Source organism: Populus nigra, chromosome 1 (genome assembly GCF_951802175.1).
Source record: "Populus nigra chromosome 1, ddPopNigr1.1, whole genome shotgun sequence".
In the NCBI taxonomy this organism is placed as follows: Eukaryota; Viridiplantae; Streptophyta; class Magnoliopsida; order Malpighiales; family Salicaceae; genus Populus; species Populus nigra.
This window is the reverse complement of record NC_084852.1, coordinates 22,164,717-22,177,192: the sequence shown is the minus strand read 5'-3', so window position 1 is coordinate 22,177,192 and position 12,476 is coordinate 22,164,717. Positions and strand designations below refer to the sequence as shown.

At 33.9% G+C, this 12,476-nt stretch overlaps 1 protein-coding gene across 3 annotated transcripts; it reads right to left on the bottom strand.

Annotated features, from left to right (window-relative positions):
* Window positions 1-343: 343 nt before the first annotated feature.
* Window positions 344-7,443, bottom strand: LOC133672326 (uncharacterized). 3 transcript variants are annotated; one of them, XM_062092712.1, is made up of 9 exons: window positions 6,992-7,443; window positions 4,762-4,862; window positions 4,285-4,648; window positions 2,832-3,671; window positions 2,646-2,715; window positions 2,341-2,402; window positions 2,149-2,255; window positions 1,972-2,059; window positions 344-1,042 (listed from the first exon to the last, which is right to left on the bottom strand). In XM_062092712.1, the coding sequence occupies exons 1-9, from the start codon at window positions 7,112-7,114 to the stop codon at window positions 734-736; spliced, it is 2,064 nt and encodes a 687-aa protein (XP_061948696.1). In that variant the 5' UTR covers window positions 7,115-7,443; the 3' UTR covers window positions 344-733. The 3 variants fall into 3 exon arrangements, with proteins under 3 accessions (XP_061948696.1, XP_061948712.1, XP_061948704.1); XM_062092728.1 differs by having other exon boundaries at window positions 2,658-2,715; XM_062092720.1 differs by having other exon boundaries at window positions 2,832-3,668.
* Between the last annotated feature and the right edge of the window lie 5,033 nt (window positions 7,444-12,476).

Below are 12,476 nucleotides of genomic sequence, written 5' to 3'. Positions count from 1 at the left end.
TGGAAATTGTGGGCTCCTAGTACTCGCCAAACTGTTAATGGCATCTTGTGCAAAGAGATACAACCATGCCAAAATTTAAAATTTTGGAAACATGCCAACGAGCAAACCTAAAAGATCTTCAGCTATCACACAAACGCAAAGCAATGAAAAATCCTTTTCTTATTTCTTTTCCTTTTTTTTTTCGGGGTGATGGACATTTGCTGAAGAGAGATGATGAACAGGCTATAGTAATGACATAGAACCAATGTTTACCTGTGCATATGCTGGGTAACTTCCTCAATTCTTTTTTCTCATTCTATTCTCCTTTTTCGAAATAAAAAATAAAAAACTGAACAAAATAAAATCCCACAAAATAAAGGCATCATCTATCCATCCATCCTGTTCACAAATTTCAATATGATGGTATATATAACTCGGGGTGGAACAACTTTGCGGGAGTCCCTGGTATTTTCCCATTCAGATCCAGCAAACTCCAAAAAAAAAAACCCTCCAAAACAACCCCAAAATATTTGCTAAAAGAAACCCTCCCTAGTCACTACACTTTAGATATCCGCCTATTGTAGTAAATGCCACCCAAGCACAGAAACATCATAATCTGAGGACAAGAGAATCTGTGGATCCATCTCTTTCCAAGAACCAAAAATTTTGCCGCAGTCATGATTCAGGCATTTCAATGTAATTTGTTTTGATCATAATCTGGATGTTTGGGAAAAGAAAGCATGAGTTATCAAACTTAAGTGGTACCCGAATTCCCATCTGGTTTTGGTTCTGTTCGGACGTAGGTGAGACTGCGGGCAGAGGGGGAGACAACACTGCTGCCAGAGAATGCAGCACTACTCTCAGCCGGACTGCCCTGAGCATCTCGCTTCCACTGCAAACTTCTTGCACCAGGTTTCACATAGAGTCGAGGCCTAAATATAGGAGTGCCTCTTGGAAAAGGTGTTCTAGCAAACCTACCAGCAGCATATGAGGAGCCACGGGCAATGCGAGGCCATGTCATAACAGGACTAGCTTCTTGGTTGGAAGAGCTTCTCTTCATGACCTGCAGCACAAAAAATAATGTTAAGATGCCTATCAAATCTTGGAGTGGACCCCTAAGACAGTAATAAAATGTGCATCAGTTCCAACAAATTTCACATCAAAGCTAAATCCTAACTGCCATTTTTTCAAGTTTAAATTAACACATGCTTTAAGTTCTTATTGCTCTGTATAGAAAATAAGTAGCTCCCTTGTTCTCAATAAGAATAAAAAACGGAGAATTGAAAATACCAGTTTAGATTCTTCATCTACAAAATGGCACGCATGACTCTACCTACTCAGACCATGTGATTTCTGTGAAACAACTCCACACCACACAATAACCATTTACCAGGGGAAAAAAAAACTGTTAAAATCATCTAGAAATCCCAGAATATCAGGAGAGCTCAAACTTGATAGCTCGGTATGTGCTTGCAAAAGAACTGAGGCCTTTCAAAAATTTATGTAACTGAACAAATCTCAACAGTTTCCCTCAACTTTCCATCATGGAGTCATTCCATATACTTTTGCAATACTTTTCATTTACGAATGCATGCATGCATGCACACAGGCAAGTGCAAGCACTCACGCACACAAGAAAGAGCATGCAAGAGTATAAAAGTAGCAAACCACTGTGCCTCCATGAAAACTTGCAAAACAGCTACTAAGCCACAGCCAATGAGGAGCAAATGCACATGACCATGGTTTGCTTTTTAGTTCCAAACATTTAACATGATAAAACTATCTTGCAGCTGATACAGCCATTGATTTAACTTTTGTCAAACTTTGGCAACCTTGCTATCTACCAAACCAATAAATGAAGTTGAAAAAAATAAAATGCACAAAACATCCTCCTCAACTGACAGACATGCATCCAACAAAAGAACAGAGACACCAGAACAGAAAAGGACCCCAACTAATAGCAAATTAAGATGCAGTCTCTATTTTCATTACCTTGACAATCCGTGACATGAAAGAGGTGCCATCAAGAGATAACGCATTGTCAGCTGCCTCTTTCCGCATAAATTCCACATAAGCTGACCTGCATAATCATATTGCTCAGCCCCCTCGAAAAACAATTTCCAGAATTTGCTAAGGAAACAGATCAGAAGAATGTTAAACAACTCTCACCCTGTTGGTTGCCCTGTTGCTGCATCAGTGACTATAACCACTTTAAGCACTTCACCAAACTTATTAAAATGCCGTGACAGACTGTCCTTTGTCGCAGCAAAATGAACCTGTGAAGACAGTAATGAAAATATGATCAGGATACAGCAATAAATACTCCTTCCAAGCGACAGCTTGATGCACATGAGTACTTACATTGCTAACAAAAATGGTTCGAGAATCAGCATCCTCTAAGGGACGACCTGCAGTATATGAACCTGCAGAATCATCAAAAACAACCTCATCTAAATACTTGGAAATAATGGCCATAAGAAACAAAAAATGACAGATATCAGAATGGCAACCATCTTGCAGTAGAGAAGCTTAAGATGGTGTCAATCATGAGAAACACCCAAAAGGGTAGAGCTCCAAAAGTTGCAACATCACTAACATAAACTGATTTTGTTTCCCATTTAAAAAAAAAAAAAAAAACCAGATTCAATGACACTTAGAAAACACACATGAGAACTGACCAGATGCAGATGATGGAGGCTTCTGAGGTTCTTGCTGAATATCACCAGCAGGTTTTACCTGTTCATAACCACAGGAAACATCGTCAGCAGTCAATGCAAAGAAAGAATAATAAGTAATTTCATATGAAAAACAGCAAGAAGAATAATGAACCCAGACAAACAAGACTGTCTTACATTTCCATTACTAACTGAGACAGGGTTGCTAATTTCCTTCATTAGCTGAGCACCAAAGCTCCCAGCATCTGCCTCGTTATCCTGAACTGATTTCAGATTATCCATTACAGTATCCCTCGATTCTTGATAATGAGGTGGTCTCCAGGTATTTACATTCACAGAAATGTTCACTATCTTACGAGAAGTGTTTGCAGCTGAAACGGATTGATCCTGATCCTTAGCTACATTGTAGTTTGACATGAGTGAATCCTTACCCTTACTTCCCAAATATGTGCCAGTTTGAGAAACATCCATAACCCTATGACCCACAGGGCTGGAATCATCATAACCTTCATAATCAGACATCAAACCAGTAGTCAATCTAGCTTCATGCCCTGTCATATTCGTAGTCCCTGCATGTCCGCAGTACTTGCTTCTTTGAGGATAGTTTGAGTGGGTTTGTTCCTGAATTTCATTAAAATCTTCATATTCATCATCTTCAACAGCATGATCTCTAAATTCTGCAACTTGTTCAGTGATCAATGATGCATCCATGTCACGACCAAGCCGGTCAAACACACTTCCTGAAGATTTAACTTTTACTACATCTTCAGCAGCTTCTCGCACAGCTTTTAGTACAGTAGCCATGGGATTTGGAACTCTTGCGATTGACTGAAGCCTCCTAGGACGATCAACCAATGATGTGTCTTCAGTGGATGCAGACACCACTGAGCGAAGACGCTTCCGTGAGGGCTCTTTTACCCTGCCAGATGGTCTCAAAGTTCTGACAGCATCTCTCACTGCAAACTGAAGCAGTCGTCGAGGAGCACCACTGGTTGCTTGAGAAACTGCATCCCTCTGCTGAAACATTAGTGCATGCAAAATTTGATGATCAAAAAACATGGCACTTATTTTCATTAAAAAAAAAAGATGAATTTTGAGTTCTGAAATTATATTAAAAATTTGCAGCATAATGGTATCCGGTATTCACAACCAGATGAGCAGGAATGTCTATTGGTAACCCTAACACCAGCAATCACACATCATACATCCTCATATTTTAGGTAAGAAACATAATTCACCAGGTCTAAACCATAGGAAATTAGTTGATTTACTTTGTGTGTTCACTTTAAAAATTGAAGTTATTTTATGAAGCAGAACCCTCTGCAGTATAGTGTGCAATAGAAGCAGTTCTACTATAGTTTTATAGGTTGAGTGAGGGAAGAAAATCATGGCCTCAAGATTGTAACCAAAGCAGCATCATAAATCTCCTAATTTCCTAATGTCCTACAAAACATGAATATGTGTGGAGTTTTATATGATTTTAAAGAGCTTTAGTTTATATCATAAATCTCCTAATTTCTATTCTTGACTTCCCAAACACCTTGTTAATAACCATAAAGATAAAATAGAATCACTTAACTTTTAAGCCTTACTACCCAATCAAATGTGAAAGAAAAATTTGAAACCAAACCTTCACATGTTGTTGCTCATCATGCCGACTCCTTTTCTGCTCTTGTGGGGGTTGGGGAGATGGAGATCTTCTTGCACGACTGGCTTTTCCATGAGTTTTTTCCTCTAGGTGAATGTTATCGACCACAGAGCTTCGAAGAGGAGGCGGCTGGTTCACGTCTCTCACTACACCTTTCCATTCTCTTTTATGCCTGCCTCTACTTGAATTATCAGGCTTCACATTTTCGGGTTCTGAATCCAATTGATGAGATTCGTTACCCCCAGTCTGCTCTATCAGTGTGGGATTTGTTCTGGCCACTTCATCTGTGCGAGTCTCCGGAGGTTGTACATACATATCCAGATTTGTAGTCAGGTGATCCCATAGCCTGTTCAAAATCAATAACTAGTGAAACAAATGGGAATAACTTAAAACAGAGTTGTCAACAAATATTTTTTTTACAATATCAAATGTATCAAAAACAGGAATGGATCAAATTACCAAGATACAAAAGAATCACTGTCATCCCCCAAAAAAACATTCAATTCATTTCTTGCTTCTTCCTTATCCCTGCCATTTCTCAGCAAGACAATCACATATTCCTGCGAATGCAAAACTCTTATGAAACATTGTAGTGCTGAATCATTTAGAAACTCAAAATATTTATGGTTTAGGCATGGAAGAGCATCTTGTCAAATCCTCTGCTGAACCATGGAATCTCAAAATAATAGAGGTGTTTAAACATATTATAAAAAAGCTTTAAAGACCTAGCTAATAACTAACAGGACTTTCACATGCTAAACACAGTAGATGTAACAAAAGAACATCAAACTAGAACCAAACACCTAAACTGACATTGGGCAGAACTTTCTGGACTAAACCTTTACAAACAATATAGGAAGAGAGATACAGGTATTTGCAGGCTACTCAAATTTATTGACAAAATTGCCCAAAATAATTCAGGAGCAGTCCGGTCTTAAAAATTATTTTTATTTTCTGAAATTATTATTAATTAATTTATTAAGAGTATTCACATGTGACTTTTAAAATATTTCCTTGGTGGTTAATTTTGTTGCATTGCAACCAAGACTAGTGAATCCTTTTCCTACAAAGATCTAGGGCTTTAACTGGCATAAATAGGTTGCGCGGATTATTTTCTATAGACTTTTTGTTCTGTTTATTTTTCAATCTATTCAGATTTTAGAGGTTTCTTGGTGAACCAAAAACCTTATTATCTGGATCCCAACTTCAATTTTATTATATTTTAGCCATCATCCAGCTGTAAATGTAGTTTTCTACTGTTTTCCTCTTCTCAGCCAACATCACAGAATTTATCAAAGCATGACCTGTACATACATCAATATCTCCAAAATACATAAGCATATTGGCTTCCCACTTAAAACCCCAGTCCAAGTCAAACTGTACATAATTCTGACCTAATAGCCAAGACTAAACCAAATACAGATAATTACTCCCATAATCACACAACAAAAATAAAAGCAAAAGTAGCCTTGTATTTAAAAATAAAATAAAAAATCTACTTCGAACTCCATGTCCAATTTGAATTCAAATCCCACCGTGTACCTGAGCACCAATGAGCACAACACGATACCACAAAGTCACAAACAAATTTATAACACTCCATTTTCCAGCTAAATTCCATCTCACTTGATAGAGCCCACTCAAAAAACTGAACAATCCATATGAATAAGGGCAAGAAGCTCAAACAATCTCAAGTACAAATTCAAAATCCCGCAACGTTTTGTACTCTTGCCTTGCCTTTATTCACATTCATAAACTACTGTCAGTTCTAGATTCTCTATGTAATAAAGAATTATAATAGCTCTGTAGCATGTTCAACAATAATGAGGCAAAATGCTATGAGCAAAGTCATTCATTTGAATCTTATCTTTCAGCAAAACACCAAATCCTTAGAAGTTTCCACAACCTAGACCTAACTACAAAAGATTTATTGTTTGGTGTTTAAATTCATTAACAAAAGCCCACGTGAGGAATTCAAACATGTCATAGCAAATAAAATATAAAAGCTCTCTATCCGCAGAGTTCCTTGCAGTGATCAGATATCAACCATCTACGAGACACCTAGCATCGTAATAGCTTCAGATGTTTGAACTGAAACATTCCTATAAACACCTAGAGGGTTAGATATCATTCAAAAAACTATGCCCGCATAAAATGAGGTCAATTTTTATAACTACTAGGCGCATATCCCTCGCACAATTTTGCAAATTGTCCAGTACAACAGCAAACAGCTCTCGACTACAATTGCACCATTTATCTTCTCACCAACACGCATCACCAATAATCTCACGATGTATGTCCATATAACCAGGGACATAAACAACTAAGAGAGAGCTCTACCGATTCTAAATCCTGCCATTTTCACCTCTCTTAATGTAGGTCCAGCAGCAGCATTCTCCACTTCAGGCAAAGCCGCATGGTGAAATTCCACAGATACTTCGCCAAAACATTCCATTCAATAAACAGCATAAACTCAATTCAGCTTCAACTAAGCCTCAATCCCAAACTAGTCAGGATAAAATGAACCCAGCCATTTAATAAAAGGAAATGAACAATAGCACGATATCCAGACTCCAAAATTAGCCAGTCAAATTAAACCCTAAAGAAGAGAAAAAATTCACTAAAATACGAAATTCAAAAATTCAAATACACAAAAACAACGAAGATTGTTATCCATGAATATGCGTACCACAAGAACATCGTCAGTGTAATCGCCCATGAACTCCTTAAGCTTCTCGCTAACTCTATCTCTCAACAAAGCGGCCCCATCTTCACTAAAATTTACCCTAAATTTTTTATCCACGCTTCCCATCTCTTTCAATCAATCAAAAAATCAAAAACCCTAATTAAATTCTCCGGCAATAAAATCGCCTCCAAAAAAAAACAATGATCGAAAATCTACGATTCTCAAAACACAAACCCTAAGTTCGAGGATTTAAGAGGCAATTGAAATTCTTTGAGATAAAAGAGATGATGATAAATGAGGTGAATGCGGAAGGGTTAAGATTTTCTCGGGAAAGTGAGGGAAAATTCTAGGATTTTGAGGTTTCATGGAAATAAACCCCCGAATTTTAATTTTCCGGGGTTAAGGTAGGGGTTGTGGATTTTACAGAGAAATAAATTTTGTAAATGCGATACTGCGTTTGTCTATATATACCCACCGTCTCGCCAAGGATAAATAAAATTAAAAATAAAGGTGTTATTATTATTATATATATATAATAAATAAATAACACTAAATGCGCTTAGTTTTCACAATAGCAGGTAAATTACTCTATAAACATGCTATGGTTTAATTATTATTTTTATTTTTTTACTAATTTTTTTAATATTGTAATTTACAGCATGAGTCGAATAGATTTTGAAAATCAACGAAATAATAATAATATCTATGTATATATATTAAAACATAAAAAATAATTATTATCACAAAACTTATTTTTTTATTTTTTTATTAATTTTTTTAACATTATAATTTGCAGCATGAGTCAAATAAATTTTGAAAATCAATGAAATAATAATAATACCTCTATATATATTAAAGCATAAAAAGTAATTATTATTACAAAACTTATTTTTTTACTATTTTTTTAATATTATAATTTGCATCATGAGACAAATAGATTTTGAAAATCAAATAAATAATAAAACAACCTCTATATATATTAAAGTATAAAAAGTAAACTATCTAGGTGGTGGCCTAGTGGTAAGAGCTTGGGACTAAAGGGTTTGCTCCCTCTTAGGTCTCAAGTTCAAACCCTGTGGCTGCTCATATAATGGCCACTGGAGGGTTACATGGTCGTTAACTTCAGGGCCCGTGGGATTAGTCGAGGTGCGCGCAAGCTGGCCCGGACACCCACGATAATCAAAAAAAAAAGTATAAAAAGTAATTATTATCACAAAACTCATTTTTTTTATTTGTTTACTAATTTTTTTTAATATTGTAATTTGCAGCATGAGTGGAATAGATTTTGAAAATCAACGAAATAATAATAATACATTTATATATATTAAAGTATAAAAAATAATTATTATCATAAAACTCTTTATTTTTTTATTCATGTTAACCTTTTCCAAACCCACAACTCAACAATAGTCGTTCTCTCACCACGAGTCCCCACTAAATATTTCGCAAGAAATCACATAAAAAACCAACTTTTCTTTTCTCTCACCCGGAAGCAAACACTTAAAGCTTGTTTGGCAGTATGGTTACGGGTGTTTTTTAAATAATTTTTCGTGTTAAAATATATATATCAATGATATTTTTTTATTTTTTAAAAATTATTTTTAACATCAGCACATTAAAACAATCCAAAACATATAAAACATATTAAATTTTAACAAAAAAAAATTTAATTTTCTAGATACACGGGTTGAACCGCGTTTCCAAACACTACCTTAATCAGAGCAAGGTCAATTCAAAGCTCCCATGTGCCATTGATATAGAGATTGTTGATGGTGAAATTGGATTTATTAGTGTAGATCTGCTAGGTTTTTTATGGTGGAGCTAGATTTGCTAGCGGGGGGACGGGGTCACATTGTTATGTGGGGAGACTGGTTTTGGAGAAGGATTAATGGTGGAGCTGGATTTGGTACAATCAATCGGCTTTTGAATTATCTTAAATGTTAAAGTTTAAGAATTAAATTAATTTAAATAAATTAATGATATTGGAAGAATAAATGACATATTTGGCGCTATGATCCAAGCAATTTCAAATTGTGATCATGTCATGTGGTAAGAGCAAGAAGTGATTATCAGGAAGGATATTTTAAAGACACCATTGAAAGACCTAAATTATATGGTAATGTGGGGAGACTAGTGCAAAACTTTGAAGAATGATTGGTGGTGGAGCTGGATTTGGTGCCACATATAGGAGAGAAGGCCTCCCTTTTTTCGTTTCCTTTTGCTTTCTCTTTGTCTATTTGTTTTTCAAGTCTCTTAGTGATATTTTTGTTATTTTTTAGATTCTAGAGGCTCTTCAAATTATTATTTCAAATATAATCATAGTTTTGTAAAAAAATATTTATTTTTTGTTGACTTTTTCTAGCGCTAACTTCTGAAGATATGAAGTATTACGTATCTTTAAAATTCAAGTTAAAAGGTATAACATTCAGAAATTTGATTGCGGAGTGAGAAAATTAATCAAAATATAAGATGCTCACAATAATTTACCCAATTGAAGCATATGAGAGAAAACATTATTCAAATCAATTTTTCATTATAACAAGTGAGAGAAAACATTATTCATACTAAATGTGCTTAGTGTTTTACCGTAGAGAGAATGTTATCTAAATAGTATTTTCTTTTCTTCTTCTTTTTTTGTCCATTGGATTCTTTACACTTTGGTCCTTTAATATTTGTTTTTTTATTATTTGGTCCTTTAACATTGTTTTGATTTTTAATTGGTCTTGGTTATTTACTTTTCATGCTTGAGTATTGGGATCTTGGAATGTCGAGGAAATGTTTTGTCGCTCAGTTAATGCCTAGTTTGGTAAAATTAAATTAAATTTCATTTATTTTATATAATTAGAACTTCAAAGACTAAATTTGAAGTTTAAAGAAATGTCCCTATATACGAGATCGAGATAACCTTGTATAAAAAAAAAGAAAAAAAAATTCAATCCCTAACAAACCCAACATTGAATGATAAAATTGAAAAAAAAATCAATTGTAAAAAAGAACCTAAAAAATCAAAGTCAATTCGAGTTGACCTTATAAATTTGTGACTCGAGTTCTAAGATCAGGATTACCCTATAAAAGGTAAAGCTGAAAAAATCATGAAGTCAAATTCTCATTCTCGATAAAGAAAATGTTAAGAGATGAAATTAAAAAGGAAATTTTCAATAGAAAATTATTCAAAACAAAACAAAACAATTAGAAATAAAAAAAAATAATGAACAAATTTAACATAAAAATAAAATCAAATCAAATATTGAGGGATGAAGTTGAAAAAATAAGAACATGATTCAAGATAAAATAAATAGTAATTAAAAGAATGAGAATCAAATCTGATAGGAAAAAACACTAAATGAAGGTGAAATCATAAAAAAAAACTATCTCAAATAAAATAAATAACAATAAAAAGAACGGGGACCAAATCTTAAAGGTGAAAAAAAATTAAAGAATGATGAAATTGAAAAAAAAAATCTAATTTTATAAATTATTTTAAACAAAACAAATAAAAAAAACATGAACCAAATACGAAGGAAAAACATTATGTATTCAAAAAAACTTGTCCATTTTTAATATTTGAATTATATGACCCGACCCAACTAGTTAAAGTCGAATAAAGTGGATATTATAAATGATAGTGGGTCAAAGAACCTAAAAAACAAATATCAAAGGTCAGGTGGCCGGTCAAGATTTTTAAAACTTGACCCAACCTGTATACTATACACTTCTTTTATCTTTATATTTGATAGTTTATAAATTGAGTATTTATTTTATTTTATTTTATTTAAAAATGTTTTGGCTCCAAAGCTCTTATTAGTGAGTTTCCAATTATATATAGTTAACGTAACAAAAGGAGTTTGTCTCTTTGTTGAAAGGAAGGAGGAGATGACTAGAATTTAATAGTGGTGCAAAGTATAAGAATTAAACTAAATATTAGGGGTTCCATGACACCTCCAATCCATGTTGTAGGTTCACCTTTAAATGTGGACTTATAAAAATTAATAATATAAACTCAACTCATGGATTTTTGTAATATCCACACAAATACTTAGTCTAACCCGTTATATACAACCCGCATGAGTCAATAAAAATTAAATAGGTTTCGTTGGATACAATTATAGGCTCATACTTAAGCCAACTATATCCATGAACACCCATAGAAAATACATTAAAAGGCAACTTTGAAAATTTGAAGAGTCAGATGTGAAAATCAAGGATAAAAGAGAAAAGAATGGGGAAAAAAGATCATCGACGCTTATAAGGTCCCAAAAATCAAAGTAGTCTAGGAACAGGGCTCCCAGGTTGAATAATTGGTTAATCAATTGGTCCTAGCAATCTCTTTCATTCTTCCTAACCAATATGGTTGATAGCTTATTAGGTCAATGTGGCTTTATGGCTAATACCTGCAAAATATCCTCTTTAGTGGATGTGGGGACTCTTGGGTGCTCAAGTAAATATTTTTTTAAAGAGATAAAGTACAATAATATTATAAAAAGAAATGCTTTAAAATCTAAATATGATATTTTCAAAACAGATTTTACTATCAAAACTGAAGAAAAAGATATTCTGCTTACAAAACCTTTTGAAACCATCCAACTCCTCTCTCAAAAATCCTTTCAAAAACATTTAGCCCAAAATTATAAATATATTTACGTTTGCCTAGTCCAAGTCGGGATAAAATCCCTTACAAAAGAAGGTTTAAACACCTCCATTCTAGTTGTCCTCTGAGATGCTAGATTTCATATATATATATATGACCCTCTATATTGAAGGATTCATAATATATTTATAACTCATGAGTTTTATCATTTTATAGTGAGGAAGGGATAGAATGTAACTTTACTTTTATAATATTTTGAGTTTTATTACGAGTTGTATTCCACCTATTTTATTCAATTAAAAGACAGACATAAAAGGTCATGATACACTTTAATACACCTAATGGTGTTGGTGGAGTATAAACTTGTTTAATTAAGCCTATTTGTTAAGAAATAATTAAACACAAAGGCTCTGTTTTTTGGATTTGGAGTCACCAGAGGTAACAGCTTTTGAGAAATTATCTTCATTGTGGAAAGGTAAAGAGTTCTTGAATTTTTGTCACACACTCTTAAAACTAGTAATGAAGTCTTTGGATTTCCGACATTTATAGTTGAATTTTGTGAAAAACAACTTTAATTTATGTGACTTCATTTGTTGATATTATGTAAATTCTGTTAAATTTAAGTTGTTGTGTTGGTTGATATGAGTTCTAACTTCTAACTCATCTCTCTCTCTCTCTCTCTCTCTCTCTCTCTCTCTCTCTCTGTGGTTAATGTGGTCATATCAGAGTTTAGGCATTGGTTAGCTTTCCATGGCAGTTCTTGAACTGTTTTCGACAATTGCATTCATAGGATAGATTGTCAGTGTGCTTGTCACCTATAGTTTTAGACTACTTACACCGGCCTAAAGAAATGACGGTTCTTTATAAAAGTTATTTAGGTTTGTGGATTGTGCATTGTTG